General features: G+C 45.7%; 1 protein-coding gene across 1 annotated transcript in view; it reads right to left on the reverse strand.

Moving 5' to 3' along the window:
* Positions 1-5,319: 5,319 nt before the first annotated feature.
* crppa (CDP-L-ribitol pyrophosphorylase A) overlaps positions 5,320-21,341 on the reverse strand; it is a 46,787-nt gene continuing 30,765 nt past the window's right edge. The window contains exon 10 of the mRNA XM_070965612.1: positions 5,320-5,904. Coding sequence (XP_070821713.1) covers positions 5,800-5,904 — 105 coding nt within the window. The 3' untranslated portion in view covers positions 5,320-5,799. The remainder of the gene's footprint in view (positions 5,905-21,341) is intronic.

The following is a 21,341-nucleotide window of genomic DNA, read 5'->3' on the forward strand; positions in this document are numbered from 1 at the left end:
ACGGATGCATGTTTTTGGTTTTCATCCTGCTGACGCTCGATGTGTAAAACCGGGAAAATTCACTAATGTGTCAACAGGAAACAGTAATGCGAGCGCTCATAACTCCTCTGGATTCAGTACCGCAGTCACCTCACCTGACCAGGACAGGTGTTACAAATAACACTGCTTTGTGACTCCCAGTGGTGGAAGAAGTATTCAGATCCTTTTCTTAAGTAAAAGCAGTAAAACCACACTGAAAATACTCCTTAAAGTTCACAGAGCAGGTGCACAGATTTTAATTTCATGACCATGATGTGTTAACTCTGCTTGTGTTTTCCACACCGGGATGCCGCAGGGAGCACATGAAGGCAGCGTCAGGCCTTATCTGATCAGCATAATCACTCACAGACCTCCGAGGTTCTTCACTTCCCAGAAGTTTAGGTGCTTTTCTCGGTGGCATCACAGCGTTGGATGCTGAGTGAGAGCAGAACGTGTCATTAAATTTCCCCTCTGTTGGATTTTCCAGGCTGACTTGGTCTCTAAACTTCCTCCAGACCACCAAAATCACATCTTAACCCCCCAAATTCAGTGTAAACTCATTTCTCCGCACGCTGACATCACTCCCGACATGTTTACACTGCAGCTGCTCTCGCTGCCGTTCCTCCACCGTCCGCGTGATGCTGGATCTTTAGTGGAAGCTGAATCTGACTTCTATGGCAGCTTCTGTTGTAAACATACATTTGTTTAGATTCGGTGGTCTGACTGTCGAGTTTGTGAAGCGACCTCCAGCAGATGGCACTGTTGCCCACAGATGTTCCTCGGGGTTCAGGTGCCACTTGTCGGGCGCTTTAATCTGAAGTGACTTCCACTGCTGCAAACATTTAAATCACATTTGTGTTTATATTGTCAGCATTGGTGGGAATCCATGGAAATCCAACCCTGACAGCATACAGCCACACGAACAGGCTGAATCCCACTGACGTCCAGCGACTCACAGAGTTTCACCCTCCAGGAGCTGCACGCCGCGGCTTCGCAGTGACTTCACAAGGTCAAATTCCTGAACACCTTCCCTCCTGTGCTCATGGCTGCCTTGTTGTACTTGGCTTCCCACCTCACGGAGCTTCCTGACCCGTCCAAACTCCTCATATTCTTAGTCTGCTCTTTTGACCCCTCGCTGTGTTTGTTTGGTAGTCTCCAGGAAGAGCGCTTTCTCGCGGTTTTCTCTCCGGGTGCTCCTATGTTAGGCGTTGCTGGCCTGGACGCGCCGCTTTTATTGTGATCCTTCAGCCAGGATGAACTCCGACATGTGAAGCTAAATTTAGGGCTGTCACGTTCATGCACACGCACACATTTAGAGAAACACCCAGAAAACCTGCAGAACGTGTTTGTAAAGGGAAGCACACACGCGAAGCCTCAGGGTACAAGTATTGCACTTCAGTACAAATTCAAGGTACTTTATGCAACCTCCACTACATCTCAGAGCAAATATTGTGCTTTTTACTCCACTACATTTATCTGACAGCTTCAGCTCCTGTCCAGTGGAAACCATGTATCTCCAAATGTGATTTTTCTTCTGACAGACTGAAGGATGTTCCTTTGTGGGTTGAGAAGATTCTGCTTCTGAAGCTAAATAAACTATTTAAAACCCCTCTGGAATCAGCTGGAAAATGAACATTCACCAAAGCTGAAAACAGTAATTTTGCTTGACTTCTGCTTGAGTATGGTTTTGATTGCAGGACTTTTCCTTGTTCAGAGTATTTTCACAGCGTGGTATTAGTCCTTCGGTTATGTACGGGATCTGAATACTTCCACCGCTGAATACCAAGGCCATGATCCGAGCTGCGGTGGGCTGGTCGGGGTGACGACGTGCCTGGCAGACCTACAGGCAGCCATCTGGCATCTGATGTCGGCCTCCCCTCCCTGCAGCACCAGCGGTGGCCCTATCTAAACAAAGACCTGGTCTGAGGTATCATCCAAGGCCCGTGGCTCTGGTTAGCATTAAACTTGCTCGGCTCAGACAGAAACACATTACAGCAGCTTCAACAAAACTACTCCAAAATATTACACGTGTGTTTCCGAGAAGGTCTGAAATAGCTGCTGACTGGCGGTTCAGAGGGTTTCGTGCCTTTATTAGAGATTTGACAGTGGACAGGTGACAGGAGACGGACGGGGAAGGACACGCGACCCAGACCTCCACTCAGACTCAGACCGTGGACGTTATGGTTCAGGCTCAGAGCCTTAAGCCCTCTGACCACGGTGGTAACCCAGCTTCTGAAAAGCTGTTTGTCTACACTTCAAACCAAGACTGACATCTCCTTTTCACCTCAGAGCGCCATCAGAAGGCTGAATGTGGACAAACGTCATCATAAAAGGACAAAAAAAAAATCACCTGAAAACTGAAACTTTTAAATCGAGAAGGAAAAACTGTTGATTTTTCCTTTCATAATATTACAATTTCATCCTTATTCTGATTTTTCTTTGTAATTTGCAGCATTTTGTATGTAAATAAGCAATAAAATAAAGTGTCTTATGTCTCTTATTATAAAACGAGACACTGTGGTTTTACACTAACTTACAAAATCTAAAAAATAACATGAAATATATAATTATTCCTACAGTTCCTACAGTAGACCCACTCCCCTAAAGAGGGTTTTCAAGGACAGTTAATGGTTTGGTTTTTACAGGACTGACCATCAAATTAAGTCCAGTCCCTTCACAAAGACCATAATCACCACATTTCACACCACCAAAGTCTGAAAAATGCTGCTGCAGCACCATAAAAAGTCTGGAACATTTAAAAAATATGCCAAAGCACGAGGACAGGACAGTCCACGCACAGATAAGTCCAACGTGTCCCCCTGGTGGAGACAGAATGTCTAACACTCAGCTCAGACCAGACTTACTAACCATCATGACCACCAGGGGTCACTGCACTCAAAGAAATACGTGTAGGCTTCTTCAGCACAGCCTGACACCTGATCAATATCCAGGTATGTTAACAGTATTGATCCAGTGCCTCACCTGACTCACCTGAGCCCCCCTGAGCCCCCACCTCAGCTACATACTGTCACCAAAACTAAACCACGAGAGTTTCCTGTACGACCAAAACAGGATTACACACAGTAAAATCTGCTGCTAGTCCACATTTTTCTTCTTGTCAACATGTTCAGACTTAATGTGTGTACTAACGAGTATTTGTGTGTATCACAGTGTGGTGTATCGTCTTCCTCCTCTTCCTCTTCCTCCCTCCTCAGAGCTCCATTAACACCATTAAAAACACATCAGTGAGCCACACTGTTACACTGGGTCCCTTCATCACCACGAACGCACACACACACTGTAGTCTATTTTGACTGACACACATACATGCACACACACACATACACACACACTGTACTGCTATCACAAACACTTACTACAGCAGCAAATGTGGATTAATCCGCCGCTGAAAATAGTCCCCAACAAATGCACTATTTCCTCCTGTTGGCTTAACTTTGCTGAGAAGCAGATGTGGAGCTACACTGACGCTTCCTCTGAATTCAAAGATCTTTACATCAAACACATTCTGGTTTAGTTTTTTCTTGTTGCCAGTAAGAAAACACAGAAGGACGCAGGCCTTTAACACAGCGCACCCAGAGGTACAGCAAAGAGAGAAAGCACACACACGGGGAACAAATTAGAAGGAACATCCTGCATGAATGACTGAAAAAACCCAAACGCAACATGAGCGCTCGTCATTTGTCACCGTGGGTTCGAATCTCCAGAGAAATCCCTGAAATCTAAGCGAGCGCTGAGAGGAGTTCATGACGGGAACCTGAAGACGGAGCTCGTCTCGCCTCGGGCGGCTTTCTATCAACAGTTGGAATTCCAGTGAGCTGCAGAGGACGGAGAGATGCAGGAAACTGGAGATGCCCTGGAAGTGTGAGAGGCGTGCACAAAGCCACGAGGCCTTTGGAGCCATCTGAGGAATGTTCCTTCCTTTAAAACCGCACTTTTAAAGGCTCTTTGATGTGCCACGCTGGTTTCCCTCCTTCCTGTGACAAACGTGTGATCCTGAGGTCCGAGGCCTTTTCTGATTCACGCACTGACAGAACGTCAGTTAATGTGATTAAATGCCGTTTGTGCTTCTGCGTGACACCACAGAGGAAAAGTGCTGCACCGTGACAGCTGTGTCATTCTGGAGATTTTACCTTCGACATGTCATAAATGCATTTTGAGCCTGAGCTAAATCAGATTGCCAAAAAGGTTTCTGAGCAGATGACTCAGGTGACACGAAAGGCACAACGACAGCAAAGTGACAAACAACCTGACTGAAAGCTGCTCTCTGCATGTGTGTGATGAGACTGATTGGACAAACGAGGGCCAGCAGTGCAGGCAGGTGAGCGGTCAGGTGATCTCCAGAGGAAGGCGAGGCCTGACTGGAAAGGTCCTCGTTTCCTGAAGGCATCTTGAGACAAATGTGACGGTAAAACACGTCTGAAAAACGCTCTCAACAGGAAGATTTCAAGCCTGCAGCACAAACAATGAAAAATATGAAGAACTGTTCAACAAGACTGAAACGGCGTCACGCTTTTAGACTTCAGAAGCTGCAACAAGGAGACGCTGGTCCTTTCACCTGTTCACCTGTGGGACAGCCCTCTGCTCTTGCAGGTAGATGGGGGTCACTCATTTGGGCTGACTGGGAGCACCTGGGCCCCCAGTTACTGCAGAAGCTCCCAGCTCAGCTCTCCTGGAAGGATTCTGTGTCCTTTGATTAGTTTTCCCTTTAACACACCATATTTCTAATTTTTAGATTAGAATGATCTTTATTGATCATTGGGAGGACCCCTCAAGGAAACTGGAGTATTTCCCACATCCACTGACTTTCCTCCACATCACATCTCTTTTTTGCTATTTGTAAATAAATCAGTTAATCTAAGTACATTTTTGGTGCATCTCCCTTTATTTCCCACGGCCTTTCCAGCCACTTGATAAATATCTTAAAAAGCAAACAATAAAACATGTCATAAATCCATTTTCTGCCAATGAGCTCAAATAAATGTTTCTGGACAAAGGCTAAAGGGGATCAGGATATTTCATTTCATCGTCATGTTGGTGGTTTCAGAGCTGGTTCGCTGCAGGAAACAGGAGCCTCCTCTGCGTGGCGGACCATCGGACTGATGGACGATCAATCAGGAACTTCACAGCTCGTCGGTCATCGGTTCGTTCGGCTTTCCTGAAAAGAGCTCGATGAGGAATCTTCGCACCTGGAATCTGTTGCTGCTGTCGGGGTCTGATGGTGAAATCTGAATATTTTGTGATTAAGATTTCTGAATAAAACTCAAAAGAACACGAGGAAATATGAAAAAAACCCTTTATTACATCATATTTATTGTTTTTAACAAGCATCGTTTTCAGTTGCTTTCCTGTGACACAACAGAGGAGCTGACATCACTCCAGATACGACGTCCAGCTGTCTGTGGACAAATGCCCACTTTTCATTGTCTATTAACTTTTCACTGCCATGACTGAACTTCTAGCAGAAAGTTTGAAAGATGTGGACTCAGTGCAAGTTGCATTATGGGAAGTGTAGGACACTGGGATTCTGGAGTTCGACCCACACTTTGGACTAAAAGTCAGGATTTCTCGGTGTCTGCTGCTTCAATTGTGACACTTCCTTTTTTCCCTGTTGGTCTCTCATCATGGAAGCAGAACAGTTAAATGTGGGAATATCCCTTTAATCCTCCTGTAATCAATAAAGAGATGAACAAGCCTCACTATCCCATCCCCGCGGCGCTCATGAGTCACACCGAGGGGATTTTCTGTTGGCGCTGCTTCCCCTCAGGCCTGCAGAAGCTGTCCAATCAGGGCGGGGCTCTTCTCCCGGATCAGGGCCGACGCAATCTCAGCAACCTTCAACACTGACCTCTCCCAGCGCTCAGCGTCCTGAGAGAGAGACGAAGAGGAGGAGGAGGAGAGACAGGGAGGTCACTTAAAGAACGTCATATCACAGACAGACGCGCTAACAACACAAGAACAACACCCAAATGTTTGAGCTGGAGGGACTGCCAGCAGCATCCAGTTAGCATTAGCAGCTGGTTCACACTGAGGGAAACAAGGTTAAACCGGACGCATGTTGTTCCACTTGTAATAAAAAGTAAGAAACAGACCTGTCAGAGAGGAGCTACAGCATCGAAATTCAGCATCAGCTGCTGTTTTCTCCAAAAATGACGACACTCCTAAAAATATCCCCACACTGACACCCCTCCCGGGAGAGAAATCCTGTTCCAGTCGGCCTTAAGGTCAAACAAACACAGCAGACGCTGAGCGGCACTCTGAATCCACCGCATTTAATCTGAGTGTAAGAATCACCAGATCTGCTGGAGGATTTTCGTGACTCCCGTCTTATTTTACGGTTTGTTCAATCAACAGACGGAAGCAATTTTCCCGAGGAGGGGGAAGAGAAACGCCGCAGAATTAAGCCACTTTCTTCTTTTTTCTCACAAATCTGTATTAATGTGGAGTCCTCTGAAGCTTGTGAACCAATGAGAGCCACTTTGAGATTCATGATGCATGATATTGGACAGATCTACGCTGAACCACACGTCAGACAAAAGGAGGCCAAAGGGTCGCTCTGTTGCTGAAAGGCGAGCTTCACTGTTGTGGTTGTTCGGCCTTCGTGATTCCTCTCTTCTGTGTCTCTTTCTTCTTTTTTTCTCTGCAGACCGCCTGCACAATGCGCTTTTAATGGTTTTCACTCCCTGACTCCACTCCTAAGGCTGCAGCCACTCCCGACTTTGATTTAGCTCCTTGATGAGGCCTGAGAATGACCTGCTTTCCATCTTTCAGAGGGGCTGCAGTTCAAGGAGCTTTAACCACGGGCTCATTCCTCACGTAGATTTATGCTTCACGCTCTACCTGGACTTTTTCATAAATGGATCGTGGACTTTAATAAGGCTTGTGACGAGCTTTTGATGTAGCAGCATGCATGAGGGAGAAAATATAAGAAAGATATAGAATAAACCGCTATACGTCCCAGAGAGGACAGAGAGCAAACAGCTTCATGAACTTCAGCTCTCCATTCAAATACCTAAAATATTACACTTACATGTTAAGTTAAAGTTTGGTTTTTCACATCTTGGATCTTATTTTTCCAGTGATTGTTTTTCAGTCCCTTGGTTATCGTTGCTATGCCTGTCAAAGCACTCCTAAATACGCGCTTGACGGATACAAACATGAAATCATGCTACGACCTAAACATAAATAAAGCAGAGAGCAATCACTTCCAAACAAACTGTGTTTACAGACAACAGCTTTACCAAGCGTTCCTGAGTCCATGCGGTGATATCGTTCATCCAGTCATGTGTTAACAAAGTGGTGAACCTTGCTCCGTCCTCGCTCGTGATCGACTCCCATACCCAATCATGATCCTCTCACCTGTTACCAATGAGCCTGTTTACCTGTGGGATGATCCAAACAGGTGTTTTTGGAGTGTACCACATCTTTCCAAGTCCGTGAAACGTGTTGCTGCATCAGATTCAAATCAATGAAACTTTAAATTAAGTAAATGTCACAATATTTTATCAGTGACAGCTTGTTTGGAATCAGGGTCGTACATGATGTCGTGCTAAAAAAACAAAGGTAAAGGTGCATTTTTCTGAGGTTTGGCAGGAAGAGGACTTCACTGTAACCCCTCAAACTAATAATGCACACAGTTAACAATGTGCTCTTCGGCCTGGGAGGGAATGCGAGGTGACTCCTGTGCGCAGTAAGCTAGTTAGCTGAACATGCTAACAATGTTTTTCTCTTGCTTTGCTTTTGGAAAGACAAAAGATATCATCCTCTAAACTCTTAAAATGACAGATCTGTCTTATTACAGCTCCAAACGCACCGCCAGCAGCTCGATATGCTGGCTGTGACGCTGCAGTTCACGTATGATTGATGTCTGCTGGAAGGTTTAGCAAACTGTCCATTGTGGAGATCCGGGAACACGGTGGGATGGCTAAGAAAAGCTAGTTCAGAGGCAGTTTAGCCAAATTATCTCCCACTTTGTGGGTAAAACTGGAAGTGAGTGCTCTCACAGAAGCGGTCAGGTGTTCCTGTAAACCAGAACAGTGACTACATTCCCATGTTACAGTTATTTTCCATTATTACTGCGAATATGACAATATTCAGAATTTTATACTGCTCATGTTAGCAGCATATTTCGTTGGGATATTCCCAATTTGGCCTTTTTCCAGATGTAGTATTTTCCAGTTAAGACGTGGGATGCGTCGCTATCATTCAGGTTTTAGGAGCGTTCTTTGGACGTGTTGACAGTACATGCAGAATATGCACCTCAGCTGGTGTTTTTACTGCACTTTGTGACGACCGCTTACCTGTTTACAGCCAGCTCTGCGCTGTAAACAAGCCAACCAGCTAATAGTTTGCACGGCTGAGGTAGAGACGCATGCACAACAGAAAACCCACATTTCTGTCTGGAAGGAGAAACACAACACTATGAGAGACTGAAGACATGTTAGATATGCACAAATATCTCAACGCAGCTGAAAGAAATGCTGAAAAAACAGACTGTTTCGTGCATGAGAACGCGGTCGGTGGGCCGGGCCGGACCACAGCGGGGCCTGGAACTGCACCAGGAACTGGAACGCAGCCTTTATTAACACGTTTATTTCCACTTGTGCTTTCCTGCTGTGAGACGTCAAAACATCTCCTCCGAGCTGTAATAAATCTTAAGTATCCTTTAAAAGGGGATTAGATCTGACTTGTATTATTTCTCCAGAAAAACACCAACCGATCCGACACCCTTCCCGCTCCGACCCCGACCAGCTTCCTCAGCCAGCTCTCAAAAGGCAGATTTGCTTAGACTGAACTAAAATAATTTAAGAAGGCTTAAGAGGGCTTTTCTCAAAGCTTTTAATGTTCTAACATCCACAGATGGAGCATGAAAACATATTACGAAGATATTCCACTAAAACAACGACGATCTGCGATCTGGAACATCCGATTCGACATTATCTTCATATCTGGCTCCCAAATGCAGTTTGCATGACAACTATGTGTCTGCTGGAGCTGCTCGTGTGATCAAAAGCAGGAAAATCAGCTTTCTCTCACTGTGCTCTCTCCGTCTTAAAGCCTAACGTCTCCGAACAGTGCAGGACGCGAATGTGACGAGGTGTGAGAGCGCTGAGCGTGGAATCAGGCCTGACCGTGGTTAATGGGAGCGAGGGACCCGGACCCAGAACTCCCGGAGCCCTCCTCCCTAATCAGAACCAGCGGAGGGGGGAGTCAGATGACATGGATTTTCCACACCAACAGACTGAAGGGGGACTGGACCAGAGCACAGATCGGCGACTCCGGCTTCTCGTTGATTAAAGCAACGCGAGGGAAGGAGAAAAAAATACAATGAAAATATGACGGCTTTGAATGAGCTCCAGAGGCATTCTGTGTCCGCATCCACAATCTTTTCTTAATATGGCCTCAGATTTACAATTGGCTGGACCTTTGAAGAATCAAAGGAAATGGAGTGAAGCAAAAACAGCGAGGCTTTCCTGTTTTTCTTTACGATGCTCCCGAGTCGTCGTTCTGTGGCTCGATCGTTCATACAAGGTGACGAGGAGATGGGCCAGTGCATCTGTAAGAAGTCAACAACTGCAGCCGAGAGCCAACATGTCCTCAGGAACACACGAGGAACAAGAAACCCAAGTGCTCCTGCAGGGTCTAATTGCGTCTTATCATTGTTTATACCGTAAGCAATCAGATGAAAGCATTCCCCCGATTGTTATCTAAAAGCAATTACATCTTCACATGGAAAGTATTTGAGATGTTACACGTGTTAGGAGGAGCTTCGAGGATGATAAATACGATGAACACGATCATCGGCTGATTACCACCCAAGCGCATTGATGAGGATTGTGGGAAAGTCATGAGAGCTGCGGGTTTCTCGGGCATCTTGAAGACAGCTCCGGCCGTTAAGCCTCAGCCAACCACTCTGTTACAGAGGTCTGTTTTCTTACCGCAGAGCAAAAGTTTGTGCTCAAGAAAACAAGAAAAAGCACGAGATCACCAGGGAGGATCAAAGTTTTAAGCCCGTCTGAACCCGAGCGCTGAATTATTTCCACTCCAGATATGAGGCCTTTGAAATATGAATCACGCTTCATAAAACAGCAATATTAAATCAAGTAGTTGCTCGCACAGTGGAACGCAAATACGAGCTGAGCTCTTCATTGACTCGTGGCACAGCTTTAAGCAGTCACAACTGCCACTCAGGCTTCAAATGTGGTGGAGAAAAAAGCACGACAGAGGGCTCGAGTTACCGAGCGGCAACAAACTCCGAGGCTGCGCGGACATTTGCATATCTGACCGCTTTCAGGCTGAAATCTATATGACTCGAGGGTGAGGAGCGCGTGAAGCGACGGATCGGCGCTCAGGGAGGAGCTGCAGTTCATGAGCCGGTGCCCCTCCTGACCCGTCGCCAGGGGTGGAACCCCGCTCGGCTTGCGTCTCCTCTTTCCACCAACGACCATCCGGCACGAAGCTCGCTAATGAGCAGCCGAGCGGTTCTTTGTCACGGGCACGCAAACACGCATGAAAAGGGAATGTGTGTGCGTTCCCTCACACACACAAACACAAAGAGGTGGAACGTGATCCTGGAGGGATTTGCACGTCTCCAGACCTTCATCATCACAGCCCATGTCCTCCAGCGCTGACGGAGACGGTTTTCCACTGTCTCGGTCCCAGCGTCTCCTCCAGCAGAACATGGAGGGACTGGTTAGCGAGCGCTCGCCGCCGAGTGTTTCTCAGACAAACAGAAGTGGAGTGGTGTCCTGAAGCAGACGTGAGATACAACCTGAAGCCTCTGAGGTGCGGATCAGTCTGGCTGATAGAAACATTTGAGCTAATAGGTACTTCTCACCTGTTTATAGTCTGGAATTAATCTCCATGCGTTCCAAAGGCAGAAATGTCCTCTGAGCCAAAGTCTAAGTGCAGTCAGCATCCAGTCATCCTTTTTTATTTTAAGAGCGCTTGTTTTTACGAGATTCACTCTACTATTATTAGATGTGAGGGGACCTCGCTTTCCACTTTATAATGATTAACTGCCACAAATCCTCACTTAAAGGATTTCCCAGCCAAAAGTATCATCATTTATTCACATTAGTGGAAGGACTATCACCAGTAATTTATGCCATATTAAATGGGAAAGTGACACATTTACATTTGGAGAGGCTTTTTTTCCGCTGACAGCCGAGTCTCTGCTACATCGATTACTGCGGCATCCAATCCCTTGGTGGCCTAGATGGCATTTATATAGTTTCTTGACAGATTTCACATTTAAAAATAGAGACTGTTAGCAAACAATGTATGAACTGGTACCAGGGGGAACATACCACTGGATAGGAGTCATAGATGGAGCGAGTTCTGGGGACTTTAGGGGAGTTCAGTTTTTATTTTTACCTCATGCACCAAGAGCCTGGATTCCAGTCCAAGAGACAAGTCCCATTACCAAATTAAGTGACAGGATTGTTTTAATACATAAACAACGCAGTATATAATCGTCTGACTGGGCAGTGACTAAAAGCAAAATGTCCTCAATCACTCCCATGTGTATGAAGGCACAAACACATGCGATGGCCTTGTTATTCCAAACTGCGACCACAAGTTTATGGAATGGAACTTCAATCATTAGCTTCTATTTTCGCTTACTGTTTAAAGGGAGGATTTTGACAAGCCGAGAGGCGACAGGTCTTTGAAACGCAGGGCAAAGGGGGAATGGGGGGGGGGGGGGCATCGGCGGACCACACAATAAGCAATCCTCAAACTCTCTCTGCACTTAAATGCCACAGTTGCAACCAAGCTTTCCATCTAAAAGGAGCGTGCAGCAGCACTTCTGCCACACAAGACGAGCCTGCTTTGATGCTTAAAGGTTTCAGCCAATTAGGACCTTTAACAGTGACAATTTGTATGCCTCTGTCATTTCCCCGACATCCCCGGCCCTGAGGACTGCTGCTGCTGCTGCTGCTGCTGAGGGCTTCCACTTCTGCTCCCTTCATGAAATGCCAAGAGCGCCGCGTCCTAATTGAGAAACAGCGTATGGAAAAGCTTGGCGCAGAGCCCGAGCCGAGAGAACTGGAAAGAGCTGCAAGAGTCACACCAGCTACCATAACCAAGGTGGCCAAGAGCATTTAGAAAGTTTTTATGGGCTCTTTTCATCATCCTAATGTTTTACTCTCACTGTATTTCTGCCTGTGACACGAGACAGCTGGAGCATCCACTTGAGGGCAGTATCAGTACTCGCACGAAGGCCAGACAGCCTTCTCCACTCTGGGAGTCTTAAAAGCTTAAACCACCACCTAACATGAACTGCACTGAGCATTACTCCTTCTCCGACTTCTGCTCTTTAATAGATGAAGTAATTTCTGAGAAAAACTATCCCTAAATGACCTGTGTGTTGAATCCCAGTGATACAACACTACTAAAAACACCCCGTGCTTTGGTCTGAGAGAGGATAGAGTTTCAGGGCTTCTGACAGCTCGTCCCACAGCGGGTATTATGGTCCTGCTGCCCTTAGTCCTCACCGTGCATCACTGAAGACAGGCAGTAGCTTGGGGCTACAATGCGACGAGAGAAGGGGGCAACAGGTCCGATTACTGGCCAGTCCAGAAGTTTGATTAGAGCCCCGAATTTTACACCACCCCCGTCCTGTAGAGACTCATTTGATACCATGAAGAATGGCTCCAATCCTTCAGCAAACACAGAAACACCACAGGGGGACAATACAGCACTACTAGTAAAAGCACTGCATTTAAATCTTTTACTCCTTAACAGCCAAGATCCTCGTTTTATTTCCCATTACGCAGCTCCTCTGACTGGATCATATACTGCAGATTCTTTACCAGCTCGTTCCAGCTGTTCTCTGGAGCTATATGAGGGAAATATTCAAAGCCAACACTCCATGTTTTTATGGCTGGAAAAATTCTAGATGTCCCGTGCATCATTTTATACATATTTTCCTCAAAGTTCAGTCTGACATATTTGGACTCATTGGAAACGCTGGGTTCTCCTCTAGAATTTGAAATAAAGATCTGTGGGCTGCAAAGCACGAGTGTTTAACGACTTAACCACCAGCGACTAGACGTAAACAAGTATTAAATATAAAACATCCACAAGTATCGCAAGTACTAAATGTGGAAGAAACTATTCAAGCTTATGAACAGTATTGTCCTTAGTATTTCTTAGCAGTTATTAAAAGTATTGAAAGTACTCATTGTGAAGACACACTGAAGCTTTGTTCATAGTTTTGGAGACTCATAGACTCGTCTGATACAATGAAGAAGGTGAAGACAATGAAGTATTCAAATCCATCAGTAAAAGTAACAATACAGCAAGGTCAAATACTCCACTACAAGTAAAATGTCCCAGTCCAACCTGGCAACTTCTCCTGAAACCTTCTGGTGTGCATTGACGCAGTGGTGTGCCATCAGTGGGATTAAAAAAGCAGAAGTAAACGAGTATTAGCAGCAAAATATATCCTCACTATTAAAAGGAGTGTTAAAGTTTAGCATGCTAGCTTTAGCCCGCTAGATTAGGGACATTTTTCTTTCAGGTGGGCTCAAGAAAGAACAGAAGGAAGCATAAACTAAGAGATATTGTACCAAAATAATGGAGAAAACAGAAAGAATTCCTGTACACTGTACATGAAAGTCATTCGATTGGTACTTTTTGAACCTGGAGTTGGTCACGCTGGAGACACCAGCAGGAGGAGGCCAGAAAAATCGCATCCTCTCCCTTTTTTTTGTCAGAGCATTTGATTTATTGATTGCTGTTAGGAAGAAAAAAAATGCATCTAAAAGACACAACCTGCTGTAGCTTTAATGGTCATTATGAAGAAAGAATAGTTTAAATTTGAGTTTTGCTGCTTGGTGGAAACTTCATTTCTCTTTTTTGAAAAGGAAAGAAAAGGGAAGGAAATATGAAACAACGTAAGGTCAGAGGGACGTATTTAAGGACAGTTCTTCAGTAATGGTAAACATTAACGAGCCAGAACTGACTGGAGAACAGCATAAGACAAAGGGACAGAGAATCAATGATTAGCTGAGATGGAACCAATCAAAGACGATCAATAACTCGGCCAAACTTTACTCAGACGTTTGAATGTGCATCAAAGACCACAGCGAGGAGAGAAAACCTTCACAAAATTAAATCTCTTGATATTTACCGCTCAGATTATGCGTCATGCTTACAACTCAAGTTCGGACATAAATCTAAAAATGAAAAGCTGAGAGACTTCGAGCCGAAGCTGACGAAGACAACGGCGACATGAGCATCACCTCATACATCTCGCAGATGACATGTGTCCGGGGACTGTGTTTTATTGAATTTTGCTGAGGTATTCAGCGTCGTTGCCGGAGTGTCTGTCTTTTAGATACCCGTGTCGTTCCCACTCTGCCTCACTTCATCTGAAAGAGACTGTAATGTAGGAAAATGAATAAGTCTGTATCCCACCCTACTTTTGTGTGGCTGCGACTTCCCTCAGACTTTCCAGCCATAGAAAAGGCAAACTTCTGCATTGATAACTGCTTTTCAGACCCCATTGAGAGAACAATCGCTGCCACACAAGCCTTTCATGGTACACTGGCGAAGCTCTTTCAACACAGGTTTCCAAAATATCCTGTCTAGGGGCGTCCATTGGGCAAACACAGCAGTTTGTTCGTCACGTCTCATGTGCAACTTCTCCTTCTGTGGACCCTCTTCAGAGAAGGCAAACCCTGCTCAGAATGGGACATGGAGGGGGCCCGTCCCTCCACTGGATCCCCTCACTGAGAACTTTTTCAACAAGCTCTGCTGAGAGACGACTTTGTTTGAATTCATCTCACCGAAAGACATACCTCAAAACAGTAAGCAGAACAATGGGTCCTTAGTTGAGGAGGCATGAAAGCATGCAGGCAGGGGTGGGATTTATGAGCTGGGACATACCAAATCCCACATGCGGTGAGAGAGCCCCAAAAGCACACACACCCTCCGCAGATGCCTCATTTACTTATCACCCTGTATCACTTACACCGTACCGGGGAAGCCAAACGCAGTCCGTATCCCAGGCCATCTGAGGTCAGGTGCAGGTGCAGTAATATTTCACAAATAAGACATTTATTACAACCTGGTTTTCAGCAGCACACATCCCGGCCAAGGCTCAGTGCCCTCGCTTCCATCCTTACTAGTGCGAGATTGCAATCGCTGCCGGCGGTGAGCCAAACATACAAACATAGGTGCAACACTGTATTTCTGTAGTGCTGTCAAAATATCGGTGCAGCGCAGACTAAACATCGGGGGGATGTGGCCGGCCATGCGGATTGACAGATGTAGTGTGAGAACAAGAAGGGACTGCTATGAGAAGCTGTTGAGGAAAATCATTTTCACATGACTGTGAGATTCATTTGAGGACATTAAATACAAGAGCAGGTTTAAGTTCTTGAATCCTACCTTGAAATCTGGTTATTTATAACTTTAAAAACTTCCAATTGGGGTTTCCATCAGAGCAGGAAATTCGATTTTAGCTTCAGGGCCCAACTCCCAGAGCCAGCCATTTTTACTCTTTACCAGCCCACTGAACCGTCCTGCCGGGGCCAACCTCCAGACAGCTTAGCTGGTCATTACCTCCACTTAAGTTATGCTTTCAGTCCGATTCGGTCCGGTTTATTTTTCCAAAATTTTGTGGAAACTTAGGCTGTGAGCCAACAAACAAAAGCTTGATTCATGGCGGTGCATTAAGGGGCTTCAGTGAAGCTCCATGCGCAGAAGCTTCACCGCAGATTCCTCAAAAACCCAACCACACATCGAGGCGGCAGCTGCTACGGAGATGCCCCAAGCAGACAACAACAACTGCGACTGGCTGCTTGTGTTTTCTCCTCCATCTTTCTTATCCTGGTGGAGACTTTTGAGAGTGAGCACATTAAGGAAGTTGAAGAAAGTCTCAGTTCTCTTCACCTTTACAAAGTCATCTCCAGTACAAACCCTCTGCTCACTGCGATCACACTGAATGAATGAACGCCAACACGACCAGCGAAATGGAAGTTACCCCCATGTAACTCCAGTGATTTGTTTGGAGCCCACCATTGCTCTATATCACAAATTGAAGTGAATCGGCCACATTTCATCACATATGATAGACCCATCTATTGTTGCAGGGGCTGTGTAAGAGGTTGAAATCCGATGCCGAACTATAAATCAAAACCTACGCCAGTGGTTTATCCCCTCGGATCCAGGGTCGGGGCTTGCGGACAGGCAAGCCAGGCAGTTGCTTGGAGCCCCCGGCCAATTATTTACAACAAAGATTATTGATAGGCCTGGGCTTTCAGGGACCTCTGTTGTTCCCTGGAACTCACTTTGAAAACCACTAATCTATTTTTTCAGTATTCATCTCAAATGTCCCAGAAATTGTGCATTTATGTGTGCAAAAAACAAATTTTTGCGGCATGCACAGGTGGGGTGGGGGCCCCAGGGATTTCTTGCTTGGAGCCCCAAGAGACCCTAGCAACGCCACTGCTTGGATCAAGTGTAAAATCCAGCTAAACGATTACGGTTTGGTGAGGGCTAATGAGCGCCACCATGTGGCCACTTTCTGTTTGGTTTGTGACCTTTCAACCATGCAAATCCCATCCAATCAGATTTGGGAGATGACACATTCTTGCCAGTGTGACGCTGTCAAACTGGCACATGCCCATATTAGGTGTGAGCTGTCGCATCGTATCTTTGGTCTCGGCTATGAATCATTTTAAATTTTGCATGTCACACTGAAACAAAGCTGTAATATTCCTGTAAAGGATTTAGGGAGTTTCCAAAGATCACAGCCATGAGCAGCCACTCAGCGTGATCGACTGTTACCACATGTATGATGACGCAGATGCAGATCCAAATGTGGATGTAAATTTTTTGTATTATTGAAGTAATTTTGATTGTTTAGCCGGGCGGAGGAGCAGATAGTTTCACCAGCTTCACCGGCATTTTGGGGCATCTGGTGGTATTTTCCCCCAGTCTGAATACGCTGTGTGCAATTCCACAGCTATTTTCCACCGCACCCAACCAGACAAGCATGTGTACCGAGAGGTCCCAGCAAATAAAAGCAAAAGCAGAGCAGGAAGGTGAGCACCACAAAAACAATCTTTGATGAGGCCTGTTAAATGAGAGCCTAATCCCTGGAAGAAAACTCAAAGCAGGACTACTGTGGGTGGTCAGAAACGACTCAAAACGAAGTGGCAAAACAAACACATGCGCATGTTTTACCCTTACTGAGTGATTGAATGTTTACAAACTAATTGTGAAGAGCTGGCTTACGTTAATTTTCCATAAGGCTGTGTGTTTGCAACACTAATTCTCTCTTGGTATGTCATTTCCAAATTGTCTGTAAGAGCCTGCGTCAAGTCACATCAGCCCAAACAGCGCGTTCGCTGGTCTTTTTAATCTAAGATATCAAAGCTGAGTAAACACAGCTTTGGTATGCCTAATTCCTCGAGCCAAACTCCAGCGGTCAAGTTTCACACATACCGACACACATCTGGAGCACTCTCCGCGTGGAAGATCAAGCCTGATATCCTGCACATGTTGCAGCAGAGCGAGTCTCTCCCAGCTCCCAGGGCTCCAACCCTCACACTCCACAAATACATCACTGAGGAGGGGAACCATCCGCGGGCTTCTGTCTGCATGGAGATGTCAGGATCCCACCGAGGGAGCCAAGTGCTCTCATCCACATTTCCAGGGGGATCTTAGATAAAGTTTAAAGACATAATTGTCAGAACCAAGACAAGCACTTAGGCAAACAGCGGGGTGAAACTGTGTGAAGGAGCAGGGTGGATATTGGACTTCTATTCTGACGCTAAGTGCGGCGGATCGAGAGGAAGACCCGCCAGATCTGTTGGCTCTCCCGGAGAAATTGTTTGGTTAACCAAAAACAGCTTCATGAAACGCCACGTCATTTCTTATCTGTGCTGCTTTCTGCAGTGTTTTGATTAACTTATCTAGTGTTCGTTCAGTTAAGCATCACTTCTAAAACAGCAACTTAATATCCAAAGCGTTTCTTTCCTCCGTACTTAAACGATCTCCTTGGCTGTCAGTCGACCTGAACGAGCCAAAGAGGCTAATAAATGTGATTTCTCTAATCACATCTGTCTCTGAATGGAGACAGCTCCTCGTTTTTGAGAAACTGGATGACGAAAGTGTGTTAAAGCTTCCAACACCAGTCGCTTATTCATCTGAGGACAATTGTTGGATTTACTGGGAGAAAGGTCGGGAGTGTGCTGAGACAGCCCCTGCCGGGGTGCGAACACATGGGTGACACAGTGAGAGCCTCAGTGGCCTGTGTGGGTTTCACCTGCCTGCCTTGTTGGACCTCAGCAGGATAAGGTGTAGATGTCACCTGACAGATGTGGTGTGAGAAAAAGCGTGGACAAAGACCTCTGGAGAAATCATTTTCCCTTGGCGCTTCGTTTCGAAAATCCTCCAGGAGCATGTGATTTATTTTCAGGGAATTAACTAAAAGACCAGGTTTCGGTTATGGAACTTTGCAGTCAAACCTGATTGTTAATGACGTTTATTGCTCTTTTTAGCCGTGCTGGTTGAAGGGATGGCAATGTCAGGTTGGTTCGCCACTTTGGTTCCAACCGAAACATCTCAGCAACTATTCTAAGGATTGCTATTAAATGTCGTACAGACTTTACGGTCCCTAAAGGATGAGTTCACCCAGCGCCACCAGCAGGCCAAAGTATTCACTTACACAGTGAAATCTACTAAAAGGCTGAGTCCAAGTCCCACAAATTTTGCAGCCTTCTTTAGCGCCACCATGAGTTTCACTATTGAGATCTTTAAACTGGTGGTTTCCCAACTTTCCGGTTTGCGACGCCTTGACATGAATCCGTGTCGGATCAATCAGACTTCCTGTTGAGGCCACTCGCTCTTTGAGCAGAGGATTGCTGCTGGATTTAGCTGCAGAAAAGCCGAGAGTGTGCTGAAACCACAGAGCCAACGGCCTTGGCCGAGCTCCTTTGACCCCGGCGAGGGTACATCTTCACGAGTGTCACAGCAAGAGCTTCTCTGGGTCGTGTACGGTTTCACCTGTCTGCCTTTCAGACCTAGATCTGAACAGGTAGAGGAGAATAGACCTATAGAGTCCTCTCCTTTTCTTCTTCCCTCCCCTCCCTCTTCTCCTTTCTCTCCCTCTCTTTTCTTCCCGGCTGGCTAATCTCTTCTCAGGTTTAGGATTCCCGGTCTGGGCCCTTTGAGGAGGAGGAAATATGGGGTTGGGTAAACATCAGGGCTCTCACTGCAGGGATTACAACACCCATATATCACCGTGACAACTCCCTTTTCAGCAGATGACAAGTCGCCAGGACCCTGTGCGAGGAGGGATCCAATGACACTTCCTATCGCCACTGCAGACACTGATAGCGCATACCGTCACCGTTTTCACAACATCGTGTCAGTTTATGGGGATCCGGTGTCTGCATATTCTCAGCCAACATCTTCAGATCGGTTTGAGGTTTTCACACATTATCACACCTGATGTTTGGCTTGTGGGCATCTTCAGAGCGGTAACCGAGACAAACGGAAAAAGGCTCTAGAGAAGTGCTTTGATCACGCGTCCTTTCAGAGAGGCCGCCGCTCATTGTCCGCGACTCCATTTCACTCTCTCCTCTTGCCGAAGCGAAGTGGCTTACATGGCGACATGCCTCTGGACGCACTGCGCCTCAGCGGTCGGTCGTTAACTGAATAATGTGAGACCACAGTCAGGCCTCGTTTCAGAGAGTCCACTTTTTATCCAAGAAGACATCAGTAAAGGTCGACGAGGTGGATCGCTTTCCCAACCTCTCTGCGATGAACTCAGTTCCATGTGCTCATGCATTTGAACTGTCAGAGGTTAAAATTCAATTAGCCAAATGGCCGTGCTTTTCCAAAGAGATGGGTGCGTCCAATAATTCCTCAGAGTGAAGCGTAACGAGAGGCAAGGGACGCTTAAATGCTCTCACAGTTGTTCTTCTGACTGGTGTGCAGTTGACAACAAGCAGTCGGAGCAGAGGATGAAATCATTCAGGGAGGAACAAAGAGGAATCTGGGTTTACAGCAGATTATCTTTAACAAGGGTTTGAATGAAGAAGAATTGATGATACCTTGTTTTACTGTTGGTGACAATGTGAAGGCATCAGAAAATGTCAAAACCATGGCTTATAATTCAAACTTTAATCTTCGTCTGGTTCATAAGAGCTGCTAAACTCTATTTGCATTGAAAAATGCCTGTAAAAAGAGGCGTGGGAATAGGATGTACTCTACTTTTCTTTTTTCACACGTTTACAGGATTCAGATATTCAAGCACTGCATACTGGCAGCGTGTCGCAGTACTGGTGCGCTGAACCTTGCCGTTAAATCCAGAAAAGAAAGCTTCTCTGACTGCACAAATATTGTTCTTAGCTTTCCGCAGACACTCCCTGACACAGAGCCTCACTGATGCCAGGTCACAACTGAGCACATTTCTCATAATATTTACCCAGTTCAGTTTTTCTACAACGGCTGCCTGATATTTCAACTACTCACTTTTTATTGATGATGAAGCATTAGTATTGCGAGTGGTGATCGTGTCAGACGCCACGATGACTTCAGATCTCAGAAAGCGCTGCATGCATGTATTTGTTATTAGACATGAGCCTGTGAATTCAGCTCATTGCAGCTATTCTGCTTTTGTGATCAGAGCTCAGGACAAATGCAGGAAACAGTGAGACATCCATAGATTGTAAAATAATGTGTGACTGTGGTGGTGAGGATGCAGCCCAGCTTTCATGTTTCAAGCTACTTTTTTTAGGGAATGGTCCAACCTGAACCTTAACCAAAGGGTATCTGTGTGCTAAGTATGGAGCAGGGTTCAATTAGCTTAGCTTAGCTTAGCTAAGGCTTGTAACTCCAAACAAAACGACTTGTTTTTATATTTGTGTTTGTTCATGGACTTACAAACGAGGTACATTATGTAAATTAACAACATTTATGAGTGTTGGCAGGTATATTTTTTGACTTTGAAGCTTTGATGCTAATTGAGTCCAGGTTCCAACATCATACTTCAGATGATATGAGACGGGCATCCATCTTCCAAAAAAATAATGTGTATTTCCAAAAACGCATACTTTGGTTGCTATTTGTGGATAATCAAGCATTAAACAATTAAACTATTTAAAAAGTGAAATAAGATTTCCTCTCAAAGTCACAGAATTGTTTTGTTTTTTGGGAACTTTTTAAACCAGGACGGCCGAGCATCGATGCGTCTTTGCAGGACGTCCCTGCTGGACGCAGCTCAACACTTTCAGCCTGGAAGCTGCCAGTACAAACACGGTCTGACCTGCTCTGCTGCAGCA

This window comes from Chaetodon trifascialis, chromosome 7 (assembly GCF_039877785.1).
Source record: "Chaetodon trifascialis isolate fChaTrf1 chromosome 7, fChaTrf1.hap1, whole genome shotgun sequence".
Taxonomy (NCBI): domain Eukaryota; kingdom Metazoa; phylum Chordata; class Actinopteri; order Chaetodontiformes; family Chaetodontidae; genus Chaetodon; species Chaetodon trifascialis.